This window comes from Castor canadensis, chromosome 4 (assembly GCF_047511655.1).
Source record: "Castor canadensis chromosome 4, mCasCan1.hap1v2, whole genome shotgun sequence".
In the NCBI taxonomy this organism is placed as follows: domain Eukaryota; kingdom Metazoa; phylum Chordata; class Mammalia; order Rodentia; family Castoridae; genus Castor; species Castor canadensis.
In genome coordinates, this window is record NC_133389.1 from 40,254,280 (window position 1) to 40,271,431 (window position 17,152).

The following is a 17,152-nucleotide window of genomic DNA, read 5'->3' on the forward strand; positions in this document are numbered from 1 at the left end:
TCTTAGTGATTCAGCAAAAAACAAAAAAAGCCTGTGATTGATGCAATGGGAGGCTTGTGACTGGTTCATAAATAAAGCCTGTGATTGGTGCATGTGTAAGACTTGTGAGTGGTGGAACTAGAAGCCAGGCACATCCGGTGCTGTGACTGGGGGGATTACAATCCAAGTACAAGTATATAAAAGGCTGTTTCTCAATCCTGTTGGGCTAGTTTGGGAAGCTTCTCAGCTATGTGCTACCCCCTGATGTTGCAACATTAGGCCCCATAAAGGTTTCTTTTGAATGGTCTATTGGCTACTTGGGGTCTTTACCATGGGTAGAGTGGGTTGCACAGAAAACAGAAAAAAAACTTGGGGATTCCAGCCCCTGCAGTGGCAGCAAAGAAGCAACTGAAAGCTGAAGGGTTCCAGACAGTGGCTTGGAGCTGAGGGCCCTACACCCAAAGCTCAAAGCTGAAACACTGAGAAGCAGCTAAGGGATTTAGAGAGCAGTGAGAGATAAGGGCCTTGATCCCTGAAGCTCAGAGTTGTAACACTGGGAGGCTAATACTCTGAAAGATGGCAGAAGTATTGAGAAGGCAAAAGATGGTAGAGAAGCTGAGTCTATGGAAGCCAAGAGGCTGTGAAGAAATGACAGCAATCACTGAGACTACAAGGATGAAAAGTTCCAGTCACTAAAGAGTTTAAGAATGATCAAGGGTTAAAGAGCCAGAGGTCTGGATACCCAAAATTCAAGAGCTGTAACTCTAAGACTTACAAGTCCAAATGCAGAGCAATAAGCCTCCAGCTGTTAAAGCTTGGCTCCATGAGCCACTGTTTCTTATGGCTTAGAGCTATAGTCTCTGGATTTGGAAGTCCAGCTTGTGAGCTTCTGGAACTCAGAGCCATGAAAAGTCAGATTGCTTCCCTTTGCCTATCTGCATTGTCTATTCAGATAGAGTAAAATAACTCCCAGCCAGTCATTTGTGAAAAAAATAAAAAAACCTTTGCTAAAGAAGTCTTCTGAGAGTTAGATTTATACTTATTCAACAAGTCAACCAAACCGAATGTCTAATGAGATTTTATGCATGTATTATTTTAATCCAAATGTTTATTTTGTTGTTGCTTATATCCATTGTGAAGAGAGACCTCTCTCCCCTCACAGAGGTCCTAAGTGCAAAGGCAGTATATTCAGAAGACAGAATAATTAATCTCCCAAAACTAACAGAGTCCTAAAAAGGTTGGAGCAGTTTTTCAATACTACATGATTCCCAACTTACCTGGGTTTGGTTTATAACTTTACCATGGTGCAAAATCTATATGTTCTTCAAAATTTGAATTTTTATTTTCTTAGAGCTTCCACAGCTTGCTCTACTACTGAGGGAACATCTCCAAGCACAGGGTACTCACATGTCACTTTGCACAGTGCTTGTAGCTCCACCGTGAATGTATCCAGGTTTTCGGGCATGGATTTGTGCTAGAAAAGCCTTTTCAGAGGTTGGTGATGGTACCAGATCCTCAAATTGAGTCCGTGAAAATTCAGAATCCACATTACTCTCTGTTTCGCTCCCCACCTCTAGCAGGCAGAATTGAAAACATAAAGAATAGCTTGTTAGATAGTTTGTGGCCTGCAAATAAAGTTACAGGCCTGGGCTGGACTGTAACTGGATTTTCCCAACCTCAGCCTTCCAAGTAGCTAGGATTACAGGTGCAAGCTACTGGTGACCACCTTGAAGTTTAATTTCTTGTAATTGTTGTAATCTCAACTATTAGACCATAGACCTGCCAAACAAATATCTTGTTAGGTCACCTTGAAGGAATAGATGGAAATATATTAGTAGCTGGTAAGATATTTGTGTATTTGTGCTGTGAAAGTTTAAAAACTGTGTAACATTACCAAAAATTCTGAATATGCCAACAAAATATGACATAGACTTTTAAAATATCTTTTTATATTTGACACTGAGCAGGTCTCCAGGAGATTTTTCTGGACTTAGAGATCCCTCTGGGGTGAGCAGACAAATGAGAAGGCAGCAGGAACTCACCTGAATTTAGCTCTTTCACCAGAGAGGACATAGTGTTAGTGATGGAATCTGCAGCCACTAACAAGTCATTTCTTAAATTTCTTCTAGAACCTTCAGTGAAGAAGAAATGATAATTAAAAAAATCAAAACTTTTCCTTCATCCAAAGTTGTTATGCTTTTTTTGTTTTATTTCTATTGATAACTTATAGCAAGAAAACTTCTAAAACCTCTCCTTTTAAGAAGTGCTTTGGTTCATTTCCTAAAAAAATTACACACACTGTGCTTAGGACAGTAGCTCCTGATGTAAGAAGACATGACTAAAGATGGAGGCTCATATAACTTACTGTCCAAATCAGTACAATTTTGAAAGTGAAAGGGATTTGCATTAATAATAAGACCAGGGGACATGGCATAAACTGGAGCAGTCCAGTTAAACCAGATGTGGTGTGGCCATCCTTCTTAAGAATGATCCACACAGATGAAAAGCCTGATTTTCCAGCTGCTGGTATTGTTCTCCCATTACTTGTGGCTGAGCACACTGGATTCTGGGTCTCTTTTAGCACAGGCTCTGTCTCCTCTCAGGGCTATGAGGTCTCCCTAACAGGAGAGGTACTTCCTGGGAATGGGAAGTCCACACACTGCATGCTCTTAGAGTGTGGGAAAGGGATGGGAGTCTTGCTCCTATTGCCAAGGCATGGGTGGATGCACATCTGGTACCTTGAATTGGAACTTAGACTTTGTTGTAATGTAGGCTATGGTAAGAAAGATTATTCCAGGCACTAAGAAGTAAGTGATTATTTGTGGGCTACCCGAGGAGTGGGCATGGTGGGAATGGAACAAAGGGCTAATTATCTTAGTGTCTTTGGGAAAAATGGTTCAAGATTCCAAATACCTGACTTACATATGAACTTATGCAGTATGGACGTTTTATAAGCGAGGGGTTAATTTTAGGCCACATTTCATTGTCATTTCTCAGAAGGCAATAGTAAATAAGTAAAAAAAAATACATTTAAATTCTAAAACCACAAAAGTCAGGTAAAACATTAAAACAGAAGACAAAAATTGATTTAAAATACTGTAGACTTTTAAAAAATATGATTTAGAGAAAGGATATTCTTTTAAAATTTAAAAAAGAAACTTTATAAATTACACAAATAGCTCTAAAATCATATTGAGTTGAATTGTATTCACTGTTTAGAAGGCAAAGCCCTAAGGTGAATTCCCTCTGGTCCCCCATAACAGAATAGAGAGCCCATTGTATTCTCCCAAATGACACACATGACAGTGTCTATTTCCACACACTTTTGCTACCCTCAGATATTATTGATGTTAAGAAAAACATTTTTTAAAAATTTTGCTAGGCAAAAGGTGATAACTATTAAAATTTATATTTCTACAATTTGTGAGGTTGAATAGCTTTTTATATCTTTAAGGGAAATTTATACTTCTCCTGTCCGTTCATATGTTTTACCTATTTTTGCTTTGAGGATGTTTTTTTCTTACTGATGTCTACATGCTTTGTGTATAGCTGAAATTATGAAACAGGATGGCCATGTACGTTGGACCTGTTTTCCTCAAGTCTGGTTTTTTTTTTTGGTCCTTTGATTTTGTTTATGCTTCCATTTGCCTCAAAACTGAGTCAAATGTCTCTTTTCCTTAGATTTTTGTGTGGGGATCAGGAAGGATGTTCATGATATATTTCAAATTTAAGTAAAAAAGCAAATTCTAGATTAAAATACAATGCACGATCTGATTTGTATGAAAAAGAAGTTTTTATGTAGGAAACATATTTTTTACATGTAGGCAGTGAGTTGGAAAGGACCAAAGCTTTACTGGCAGCCATTTGGTCTGATTGTAAGGGTATAATTGGTAATTGATGGTAAGACAAAATTTTGAATCACTTGCCTAGTGGCACCCAGCAACCTCCCTATCTTCTATCTTCATTTCTCTTTGCTCCCTGCTGACCATGGAGACCTAACCCTGTAGGCCCATATTACAGAGGCAAGGGTGCAACGCTTTAGGGCTTTTTTTTTTTTTTTTTTTTTTTACAGGGAATCTATACAATGACTACATGCCCTTCTCCATCACGTCAGCACAAAAGAGCTGGGTTTATTAATCTCAATCTTGAATTGATGTAAAGAGAAGATGTGGAATTGTGATGTTCAAATGGATTATATTTATACAGTTTCCATGGAAAGTTTCTGAAAGGAGTGCCCACTACTTCAGAAGCAAAGGATTACTAAAAAAGTGGGGCAGGACAATAGAAGTCAAAGGAAGGTAAAACAGAAGGTGAGGAACATCAGTGTAGATGGCCAGGCCCGGATAGGAGCCATGGGATACTCTAGTAGAGTGTCCACGTGCAGGTCGCACTGCTCTCCACCACTCAACGGACCTCGTGACTTCTCTGCCATGTAAAAGTTGACCACAACAACAATAACTAAAAAGCACTTACTTTGTGCAAACGCCTCTTGCACATCTCCCCCTACCCCGGTGAGAGAGTCCTGAGGCGTGTGCGTAGGCGTGGAGCAGGCTGACGCGGAGCGGATGGGCATGGGGATGGGCCTGCTGATGGTGTGGCTGGGGGAGGAGCGGGGAGAGCCTGCTCCCTGGGTCTGGAGAGACAATGCAATCATTAATGTGCTTTCCCGAGAAAATACCATATGCCATGCCCAAGGCTTGCTTCCAGTGTTAAAAACAGTGACAACCGAAATTCCAAACAAAGAGGAAATCTTAAGTAAATTGAGTTGGCAATTCGAACTCTTGAGTTGCAGGTGTACATAATTTAGGACTTTTTTTTTTTTTTACATATAATCTGAAGTTTGGGTTAAACACTGAAAACTAAGAATATTAGTACAGCATTGTTTTACAGTATATGCGATATTGCCCACATAACGAAGCAACTGTTAAGCAGAGTTAATTGCAAGAGGAGTGTATTTTCTCCTTGAAAGAAGTTCTATGTAAAGAAAAAAGACATGAAGGAGAAAGTTTAAATCAAATTAAGCAATTTGGAATGAGTATGGTATATTTGCTTCCTAAGTTTTTCAACCTGACTCTCCTGGCATCATCTTCAGAGCATAATTCACAGCTTGTATCATGTCTTGTAATACTGTTCTATTAACAGTACATAAAACAAAAATTACACATATTAATGAATACCATGTAATGTTTCAATACATGTATGCATTGCATGATGTTTAAATCATGTTAAATATATATATCTCCTCAAACATTTACTTTTCCTTTATAATTAAAATATGTGAAATCCTTTCTTCTAGATTTTGAAATGTACTGTATATTACTATTATCTATAGGACACCAGAACTTCTTACTCACATCTGTGACTTAGTACCCACTGATCAGCTTCTGCCTATCTTTCTTTTTGCCTTACTCTCCCCAGCCTCTGGTAACTATCATTCTATTCTTCTTTGAGATCAGTGGTTCTACATTCCATATATGAGTGAAATCATGTGACCCTGTGATGCTTGTCTTTCTGTGCCTGCTTTATTTTGTGTAACATAATCATCTCTAATTGCTGCTAATGACAGGATCTCCTTCCTTTCAATGGCTGAATAGAATTCCATTGTGTACCACATTTTCTTTATCCATGCATCAGCTGATGGACACTTTCCATCTCTTGGCTATTGTGAATGGAGCTGAAATAAACATGGGAGGACAGATGTCCTTTCCATATACTGATTTCATTTCCTTTGGATAAGTCGCTAAGTAGCAGGATTGCTGTATCATATGGCAGTGCATCTTTCATGCTCTGAGGAATTGCCATATTATTTTCTATAATGGCTACTAATTAATGTTCCCACCAATAGTGTGCAGGAGTTCTCTTTCTCCACATCCTTGCCAACACTTACAATTTTTGCCTTTTTGATAATAGTCATCCTTACTAGAGGTGAGCCCTCATTGTGGTTTTGATTTACAAAAATCTTGGTCTCTAATTTTTTTGTTACTGATTCCTGCAGGAAACAGCCTTCTCTCTGCCTTTGAGTGTTCTAGCAGGAGAGTAAGAATAGCAGGATTTTAAAAGAAGTGAAGAAAAGAGCAGAAAATAACAAAAAGTCCCTCATTTCTGCATTCTTTGGCATGAAACCTTTCTGAGACTGTCATGCCTTGAATTTTAAGGCTTTGTTTCTACAAGGAGGCCCATTGTTCCTAGTTATAATAATTAGTAATCAAAGGAAGACACTCAAACATGCATGTAAGAACACACAAGGAAATCCCTGAATGCATGCAAAACTGAGTAGGGGTTCACAAGAAGTTCCAGCCCAGTCTGTGGGGTCTGGCTGGACATAGTGAGGATTCTTCCAGAGAAGAGCCCAGAGATTCATTTTCTACCCTTTGAAACTCTAGACCTTCACCACAAGAGCACTGCTCTGGAATATCTGGGGTCAGCTGCTTGCAGAAAACACATACAACATCAGTCCTGTAAAATGGCATGCTGTTAGTGCCCCAGGGTTCAGTACCACACATAATTGTCAAATCTATAAAGTGAGGAAAACCAGAATTAAAAACAAAGCAAAACGGAGGTGAGCACAGAACTCATGTGGTACCCATGGGGCTGAGGATACCATTCTTTCACTCTGCGGTACCTTATAGTGGTCTGTCCAGGCCCAGGGAAGAGAAGTTGGCCCAGGGAGGCGATGCTTTGTAGCCTGCTTTCCTCAGCCCACTCAAGGAGGGGGGTCTGGTTTTCCCAGCAAATGGCAGCTCAGCCCCATTACCTTGGAACCTTCTGTTCTTAGCTCCTACTGTGTCCCAGCCTCTCATGCCACCAATAAATTTCACCTTTGACTCATGCTTTATAATGTTCAAAGGGTAATCTATACATCCTCATTGATTTCTCTCCATGACCCTATGAAGTAGGCACCATCACTCTAAATGTGCATTTGTGAATCCCAGTGCTCAGAGAGTGAAAAGAATTGCTTCAGGAGATGGTGCTGAAGTGGCAAGGATGGTGACTGAGCCCAGGCATTCTGAGTACCCAGGGCTGCAATAGCCTTGAAGGATTCTGGCTGGTGGAGTGTCCCTCAAAGAGATAGATCCTCAGGATGCCTAACCTTGGCTACCTGTCTCATGTATCTTTCCAAGACATGGCCTTCTGCAGGGCTTCTGGTTCTTTCTTACCTGTCTTCTTTAGCAAGGGACTAGTCACGGTGGGTTTGGTGGTAGTGATTATGATGATGGGAGGTGGGATGGAGTGGTTGTAGAACAAGCCCTTCCTGACTACACAGTGAAGATCTGGGAATCCAGATTGTCTTCTGTAGTAGAACTTTCACAGTAATAATACAACTCTACTTTTATATATAATCTACAGTGTTGAAAGCACTTTTACATACATTGCTTTGTTTCATTTTCCTAATACGGTAGTAGAAATAATCTTATATTCAAGTAGCAACTTGCAGTCTATAAAGTACTTTAATCCCAAATAATTTGCACTGTATTACTTTTCAAAAACCTGAAATATTCTGAATTCTAGGACATAGACAAGCCTAATGATTTCAGATTCGGTGTTATGGACCATATTTTGAAATTTAACTGACTATATTAGTAATGTATCAACACCAGCTCTTCCTTGACCTGTTATGCCTGGTTCTCCAGCACAAAGTATTCGTGGGACTCCTCTCTTTGGCAGCATTTGTATAAAAGCCATATATCTGGATCCACCACCTTCCATTCTGTGGGCCTCTCCCATGCTCCTGGTGCACTGGCCATTGTCGATGAACAGTGACTCTTCGTCCTATCTTTGCTTAGTACCTGATATCAAAGCTAACTTTGCTAATTCCTTTTCTGTCTGCTTCCTCTCTCCAAATCTCCCATTAGTGGTTCTGTAAGAGAAAAACTAATTGACTCTGGTTATGTGTTAAGGAAAAACAATTGACTGAATCTAAATTACACCAGTGGGTGAATGACTAATAGCTACCATCTCCCAAATGAATCTCTAATTGATGCAATTTCAAGCAGTCTGATTATGTGAAAAATTTAGGTGGAATATTCTGTGGTTGAAGAAAAAATTCAGCTGCATTTTTCCTGTAGCTTGCAACTCCCAAGTCACGTCCATATTTTACCCAGTCTTTTGGGAGTAGGATGCTGACTTCCTGGGTGATCATGGCCCCATGTGTCTTTGTCAGGACCCTGCCCAGTTTGACACAAAGTACCTTACTAACAACTACTAAGGAAAATGGCTTCTCTGGTCTTCCTTTTTGTTCTATTTTTATAGGGCCATTACAAAAGGGCAGTTGTCCCTTGGCATTGAGGCAGATTACTGAGTTTCATCTTCATAGGTGGTGACCTTTGTAGAATGGTGTCTATAGCCTGGTCATCAAGTATGGCTGTCTGCTAACAACTTTAGAAGAGTTACAGTGAATAATCTCTGTGGACATCCTTCCCTGGAAATTACTCAATGATTAATGGAGCAAAGACTTAAGGGACGATAGTCCATGCAGATCAATATATAGATCTAAAATTCCCAAGGAGAGGATTGATTTATGAAAGAAGGAAAACATATATTACACTTGGCAAATTTAAAATAGCTCTCTTCCTAGAGAATAAATGAAAAATTAATTTCTACATGCCATCCTCTGTGTCCACTCAACCTGCTATTGTATCAATTTTTAAAAAGTCTGACAAGATCCATAAATTTTCTGATTTTTTTCAGGAACTATTTTGGTTTCTACTCAGCTATAGAAATAAAGGATACTTTAAAGAAAGTGGCAAATATGTAACTGCTGAACAAACCCATCTGGTGAAATGAAAAACATTATTCATCCCCCTCTGAAGACCTCAAAATTCTGCCTTCCAGGTTTGGTTAAGAGGTAGCTTGGTCCTACCTGTTGTACCTAGCAGCTTGGGAAGGTGTAGCAAAAAAGCATTTAGCATATTCGACCCTCTTGTCATCCTTTCTTCCAATACACATTTACCAACTGTCCACATAAACAGAATATTTTCTCTTAATAAAATCCTTTAAGGGACTGTTGAGTATAGAGTGTTGTGCAATACAGAGAAGGTGGTTAATTCTGACTGGTAAGGCAGGAGGCATTGTTTGACTTGGATTTTAATAGCGAAGATATTCAGGCAGGAAAGATGAAGTACTGAGAGGAGAGGTTTTGGAATAGCTTAAGCAAGGCATGGGATTTATTAGGGTATCACAGATATTGTGGAGAGGTATGGTGTGGCTGATGTACCAGGTTCCTTGTGAGAAGTGGAGGAAAAATGAGGAAGGGAAGGGGAGGAGCCAGGCTTGGGGGCCTTTGGTGAACTTTATCCTGAATTGGAAGATCATCTTTCAAGGATTTTAAGCAGGGAGATAATTTCTATTTCTTTAGAATCTAACCAATCCCAAATTAAAAAAGAGATGTAGAGAAATAGTCTGAGAAGGTACATTTTTGAACACTAGACAGTAGTCTTTGTATTGCAATTGGTTATCTCCCTCTCTCACTTTTGACTAGTTCTCTACTCCACAGAAAACACACCAAAGAGGATGAATAAAGGTAATTAAGGAAGGTGAAACCCAGGCTAGCAAATTGCTCCTTGTGACCTGTTCATATTCTATATATTATACTTGGAAGAAGTAGGAACCTGAGGGACTGCAATTCTCTGAGTTAATTGGGCCATCCAGTTATAGAGAAGATAATGAGGGCAGAAGACAGAATTTTGAGTAATGTCTGACCTCTCTCCCCATGCCAAATTATAATAATTATACCATTCAACATAATATCAATGTAGATACATTATCCTCTAAATAAGGAATAATTGATTTAAAGTTTAAAATGGAGCTTTCAAATGAACCTTTACTGTAAATTTAGAGAGAGAGAGAGAAAAAACTGTAAATAAATGCAAAGCTAATTTTGATTCTTGACAAAAATATGTTTCCTGTACCATCACTTCTCTCATACAAAAAATGTATATGATATACAAAACCTTCAGAAAAGATCTTGGATGTCATGGTGCATATTGTACAGAATACTTAAGACTTTCAGCCCTTCTCTGTATTAGCTGTTTAAAAATATCTACTCAGAATGGGGCACAATGGCTCACATCTACAATTCTAGCTGCTTGGGAGGTTGAAATCAGGAGGGTCATGGTTCAAGGCCAGCCCAGGCAAATAGTTCGTGAGAGCCCCCATCTCCAAAATAACAGAGAAGAATGGACTGGAGGTGTGGTTCAAGTGGTAGATCACCTGCTTTGCAAGTGCAAAGCCCTGAGTTCAAACCCCAGTCTCTACCTTCTACCCCTCCAAAAAAAAAAAAAACTACTCAGATGTGGGTGATGGCAACACTGCAAATATTAGCATATCTAGGATCATATATGATGTTACCAGAAACAGGAAGAGTGCTCTGTCTCTTATTCTAAAATAAAAGCACTGTTTTCTACTATTAAAAGCAATTACAAGAGATCAGAACAAACTAAAGTCCTGTTCAAATTTCTTCCCTTGATGGAGACACTGTTGGTCAACTCTAAGAAAAGTGAATATGTGTGTGTCTGTAAATTATGAGTCAAATTTAAAAAGTGTATATATACTTCTCGTGTGTATATGTATACATATACTCATACTTATATCTGACATTCATATAGTATTTTAACAGAGTGCTTTCACATACATTATCTTTTAAAATATACACCAGAACCACATGAGTCATGTATTATGAGTGTGTTTAAATAAATTATCAGGAAGTTACTTCACTTACTTAAGATCTAACAACTGTGAGCAAGGAGCAAGGACAGCTGCATTTCATTTTAACCCCAGCAATCTTTCTATGAAAATTATTAGTATTAAGACTTTACATTTAAAATTCAAAGTTGGATACTTGGATTTAGACTTTGGAACTGGAAGGCTACCAGAAACTCAGGAACATACTGTTACTGCAATTATACCCCAGCTGCCTTCATTATTAAACTTTTTATGAGTGTTCTTTTATGTTCAGTAAATCTTAAAGATACGCAAAGAAGAAAGAGGGTAGGATAACTTCGATTCAAGTTTTGTAAAAAAATTTATTGCTTGTGATTCCATAATCATCATATTATATTACAGGCACTATTTAAAAAAATTCATGTTCTTTCCTCAAGGGGAATAAATTCATGCATTATCTATAACAAGAAACAGAATAAGTAGGAATTATATATACCAGTATAATAAAACACTATATTGAACCACACAGATTTATGATAACGCAAGTAGAGGTTATTAAATCAAGCACAATTGGTTGTGTGGGGTGTTTTAAATTTGATTTAAAAAAGAGAATGTCCCCAAAGGGGAAAGACTCATAAATAAATACAGAATTTAGAAGTAGATGCCAGTCTAAAACCTCTAAATTCTCTCCTTAGATCATGTTATACCATGAGAAGTCTATAGATTTGTATGGTGTTTGTTTATTTCCTTATAGAACTGCCTTGACAGGGCTGGAATTTATGAGGTTTCTGTCTTTAGTTTTTACTGAAGGCCAGTAGAAGAAACAGCCATATGAAATCTATGACTGCATTTTCTGTTTTATTATTCAGTACTCCTTTCTATAAAGCTCTGTATGCAAACTTTCTTTTATGTTTCGTGCTGCAGAAATTTTGATCTCCTGAGAAGTGGTATTTCTGTACTGATAAAACCATGGATCATATTTTTCTTTTTTGCTTCACTGCCAGAAAGCTCAGAGTAACAACCCTGTCTCTTAGGATAAGCATATTCCTATTTTCTTTTCCTTAGTTTCAAGTTTTTCTATCTCAATTTTATGGAGTCACTGTTTACATATTCTGCTGTAAGCTGCTTTGGGTCTCTTTTGAAGAAAGGTTGAGTACAGAAGCAAGTAGATAAGAGTAAACCAGGCAAACTCTCCTAGTACCCAGACAATGCATTACTAACATCTGGGGAGGGGTTGGTGACTGATGGTCCCTACCAATGCTGCATTACCCACTGTGGAAGACCCTCCAAGATGCAGAGGTGGAGAGGAGCACAATAGGGAGGAGCTGGAAGATGAGGTGGCAGTGATGCCACTTTAAGGGCACTCCCATGGTTTGGTTCTGTGCATCCATTTATCAGTTTCCTGGTCCACAAGTCATTAAGAATGCACTGCTTAGGAAATGGTATGAAGAGATCCCCAAGGGAAATGACTAAAGCAAGACTTATTGACTATAGAATGATTGCCTCTCTTCACTAGGAGGGGGGAGGTTATATTTGAGCAGTATTTCCTTTTTTCTATTGCACATGCAAAATAAGAAACAGGAAAGAAAAGAGGCTGTTTGCAAGGGGAATTATCAGGGATAGACATTTTTCTCTACCATGATCTAAGTGTGTTGGAAGTACAATAGCAACACCCCATATATGCATTAATGGGCAATTACACAGAATACAAATGTAGTGTGTCCTTAACCCAGTAGGACTGTCCTTCATTAAACCTTGATTTAAATTTAGTAAAGTAATTTTTTCCACAAAATACAAAATAATGTAATACATCATCTTTATTGTCTGACATTACAGATTGGGTTAACACTTTCCTTTTTTTTACAGACCATGGGAATGAAGGGTAAAAATGTGTCCAGTATTTGCAAACATTCTTTGTTACACACAAACACACACAATGAATAATAGAAAAGAGCATACAGAAGAATTAAAAGCTATGTTGAAACTGGACAGGCTGTAGTTCTAATTGATCCATGGAAATAATGTAAAACTTTTTAACAATGCTAGCAAGTGGGAAATATTGTCATAAGCAGTTTGGTACATGCATTGGATATTAAACCTGCTCTTCTTTTGCTTTAATTTAATTTGATTAACTGTTTTGAGTATGCTGCTTCCTCTGCTGGCTTCTGATTATGACCACAGGGTCAGACACAGGTTCCAGCATAGGCTGTGGTTCAGAGTCACAGGGCCCCTATCTCCAGAAAAAAAGTATGTAATGACCATGTGAACTTCCAGAGCCCAAAGGCTCTTGATCATATGAAAAAGGCTAAAAGTTTCCTATTCTATATTGTCAACTAACATCTGGGATTCTGCTCTTGGGGAACCCCCCCAAATGATGGGAAGTGAACAATTAAGTCTTTCACATGATGGAGCACATTTTGGTGAGCAGAGGGGGACTGGGCCTAATAAACTATGTGATGCAAAGAGACTTTATGAAAAGAGTTTCCATAGCTTTTCAGTAAAATGAAAGCTGGGTTGAATATGCATAATGTGAGAGGACATGGAAGTTTGCTTCTGTATATTATAGGTTTTAAGATAACACTGACCTTTGTGTAGCTCTCTAGTAGCTGTGTCTTTCAATTAAGACAGAGGTCTGATCAACAACCCCAAAACACATAGAACTAATTTGAAATTTATACGCCTGGGGATCTAAAATGTTTCCAACAAGTTATAATTTGTTCCCTCTTCTAAAAGGTATAATAGGTCTTCTTTTGGTGCCAACAGCCATGGTAGTTATAAAAAAATACTAAATTTTATAATCTCAATTCAAGCACTACATTGAAAGGAAGCAAATTAGTATGATTTTTTTTTTCTTTTCAAACTGAAGCATGAACATACATTAGAGGCAAAAGCAATGAGAAAGACAGCAGGATGACAGGCCCCTCCACTGTTAGTTAAGACCTGCAGTAGGGGACATAACTTACTCCCTGCTTCAGTTCTTCTTCCTACAGAAAGATTGAATCAATAATAGTTAGATTATCCAGGGTTCCAGTAAGAGCATGTACACAGTGTGAAGGAAGGCCAGATGGGGAAACATCAACATGGTTTGAAGGCAGGTCTGGGTTTCTGCCACCTTGGTAACTACAGTTCCAAGCTTATTTAGGTATTTGAGACTGTAGACCCATTCCTTTCCTCCATGTATCCAGCCACTTCCCAACACAATCTGTCCCTCTATCTCAGTATTTGTACATCTTGGTACAAAGGCTATGCTCTGTTGGGGACCAAGATGGCCGGTGGTCAATAGACCCCTATCCCATTGCTATAGTGGCAGAAGCTATAGGAATACCTGGAGGGGATATTTGGCAAAGTTTCCTGCCACCCATTGGAGGGGGAAAAAGGGTTTAGACCTCTTTATTTGACATATGTGGAAAGGAGAGCAGAAAAGAGCTTTTCTGTTGCATTAAATGAGATAATAAGAACCAAATAGCAACGGGTATTAATGGTCTGGCTCTGGCTTACAACAGATAAGTTAAAAAACTTCAAAACACTGAATTCTACACTTCTATGTCTAATGTACTGAAAGTAAATTTTGGTGAATAAAGATCAAGCATTCCCGAAAGAAATTATTCAAGAGGACACTAATGGCACAAAAAACAAAACAAAACAAAACAAAAACAACAAAAAACTTTACAAAAGAAAATGAAAGAAAGAAATGTTATTAGTACTTAGGACAGAATTTACAAAAATTTGATAAGGAAATAAGGAAGGAAAGAGAGATGAAGGAAGAAGGAAAGAGAAATGAAGGAAGAAAGAAAAGGGGAAAAGGAAGAAAGAAAAAAGGAAACAGTAGAAACAAAAAATGATGGTGTGTTGGGGATGTGAGTGATCCCAGTGAAACCAGGACACTGTCTCCCAGGGAGCTGCCCAGGGATATTCCCTTCACTGTTCTCCTAGGAGAGTTTCAGTTCCTGATTTTAGCACATGGCAGCTCTAATCCATACATTGGTTCATTGTTTATATAAGGGATGTTGGCCACACAGCACTGACATTTCTACTGGGCTGACTATGGCTATGTGATCATAATTCATCTACTGTTGATTTGTAAACTAATTTAGTGTAAATTGATAAAGGAAATAAGGCTTTATTAAGAGAAGAATGCCACTTCTAGTAAGAAAAATATTGCACTCAATAGAGGCCTTTTGTAGTTCACCTTATTAAATATGTTACCTTGGAAGAGTTGGGAAATATTTTTATTTACAGTTGGTATTTGAGACCCATAGGAGTCATATGACTTTTTAAAACCACACAGAGGGGATAAAATATTTTAATGAAATCAAGAAAAGCTACTCTTCCTAATGAAATTATAGTCACTAAGACTGTTTAGTGTATATATCTTAATTTTCTGAATTATACATTAGTCTCTGTTCAATTTAGTCAGAATTAATGAAAACTATCAAATATAGACTGTTTCTAAATAAATCAAATTTTATTACTTTCAAGGACATAAAAGAACTGGAAAAAAAGCCAAGAAGAAGTTGCCCTATGAAGGTCTTCAACAGTCTGATTCCAGGCAATGGATAAAAAGAACTCCAAATTTACTGATATTGTTTCATGGGTCTAACAAAGAGTTCCATATATGAATTTTCAACAACATTTTGGAGGAAATTGAAACCGGATACAGTCATTGGAAAAACCATTGCATATCATGTGCAAAAAATCACAAATGCCACAGTAACAGATCTAGGAAAGAGTCTTACCTTTAGTAGCTTCATGAGACCTTCTAACTGGACCATTAGCTCTCTCCGGCTCTCCTGGAGAGCAGACATTCTCTGTTCCAGCTCATCTTTGCGCTGTCTAAGAAACAAGCAGGTGCCATCAGAAACAGCATTCAAGTCACCGAGTTAATTACATTTTCCAATTTTATGGGACTCGTGGACTATTTGAAAAAGGTGCATGTATAGGACTTTGATAAGGCTACCAGGCAGGTAGGTGAGTGTCTTCAAATGAATGAATGCAGCATGAGGTGTACTTTTATGTGTTAGAAGTCCTATTGAATTCAAACAGAATGAAAATCCCTTCAGACATTCCCATCCTTCTACTCTTTGTTAATTAACCATTTAATGAAATATTTTTGGAACTCTTACTATGTAGCAGGCCCTATTCTGTGACATTGGCTTTAACAATCAAACGAAATAAGTTGTCACGGAAAAGGGCCAATCCTACAAATCTTCCAAATCCAAGGTAACTCTTAATTCACAGAAAATAAGGATAACCTTAATATTTGGAAATTTGATTATGAAATGTGTGTTTTAAATCTCTTTCATCCTCAGTATGGTGCTTTTCAGAGGTGAAGTATTAATGATATATACTTATTATAATCAATCTAAATTATTTGGTTTTGCTTTGTTTTTATAAAGTAGAGTTAGAATAAAAGTCAGAACAACATAATTGTTCTATAAGTGAAAACAATATATAAGATTTTTGTTTGTTTTGCAAAATTTCTATTAAACTGTCAGCAAGAATGGAAACCACTAAGGACAATCTACCTACTATCATTTATGTTGATACTATTTCTGTACCAGAAATATCTTCAAATGGGAGAAGAAATGAAACAGTACAGAAAAGTATATTAATGGTTCACATTTCTGAAGTATATGTATACTTTGCAAATCAATTTCAAGTCCATTATTTCATTGTCATTAATGAATAAGTAATGTATACATTTTTTTTCTTGCCCCAAAGGTTTTTGTTTGGATTTGAAAAATTAGAACTTATATTTTATAAATGTGTGGATGCCCTAACCATGTATGTTTTAATATGTGAATGGATATGTCTCAATGGGACAGATACCATATTAAAAGGAGCTATAGCAAGGACTATGAAATGAAAAACTGACAATATAAAAATGTCACACTGAGTTAGGTCCATGACTCATCCATCTGAAAAATATTTATAGGAGGACAGGTTAGGGATATAAACAAAACATTTAAAATTTGCTTTCATATAGGCATTCTCTACAATGAATCATGAATTTGAAATTTATAAACATCTCTCTCTTTTCTGAATACATTTATGCTTTTAGCTTTTTTTTTTGCCACTTATTCCTTAATTCTGAAGCAATTCTTCCTATAATTTCTTTTGCAATTGTCTCTTTTCTGAATCCAGGGGATGAGAAGCATCATAATTTTATTGGCTTTAGTGGTATTTTGTTTTAGCCTTTGTCTCCTTGGACTAAGACATCCTAATTTTATAAATTTTACTCCATTGAAAAATATTCTTCAATGACAAATCCATTAGCTATTTTTTTTACCTTGTCTGTACATGGTATTCCAAGTGCATCTACAGTAGGACTTGGGTCAAGAATAGATAATGTTTCTGATTTAGTCCCAGTGTTCTTCATGATACTGCTGTATAAGTTTTGCCTTTTTGGTCACAGGAACTCCTTGAGAAAAAGGCCAAAGCAAAATTCTCATACTGCAAAGGAACCTCCCTGTATAGCTATCTTTATCTCAAACTAGCAAAATCGCCATGTTTC

At 37.6% G+C, this 17,152-nt stretch overlaps 1 protein-coding gene across 27 annotated transcripts in view; it reads right to left on the reverse strand.

Annotated features, from left to right (window-relative positions):
- Dtna (dystrobrevin alpha) overlaps positions 1 to 17,152 on the reverse strand; it is a 345,657-nt gene that overhangs the window by 11,454 nt on the left and 317,051 nt on the right. For 25 of the 27 annotated variants that reach the window (XM_074070021.1, XM_074070014.1, XM_074070023.1 and 22 more), the window contains 4 exons: positions 15,375 to 15,471; positions 4,453 to 4,612; positions 2,022 to 2,111; positions 1,387 to 1,552 (listed from right to left, as the gene is read on the reverse strand). In XM_074070021.1, coding sequence (XP_073926122.1) covers positions 1,387 to 1,552; positions 2,022 to 2,111; positions 4,453 to 4,612; positions 15,375 to 15,471 — 513 coding nt within the window. Of the gene's footprint in view, positions 1 to 1,386; positions 1,553 to 2,021; positions 2,112 to 4,452; positions 4,613 to 12,437; positions 13,623 to 15,374; positions 15,472 to 17,152 lie in introns of those variants that run through there. The other 2 variants (XM_074070037.1, XM_074070038.1) reach the window with 1 other exon arrangement.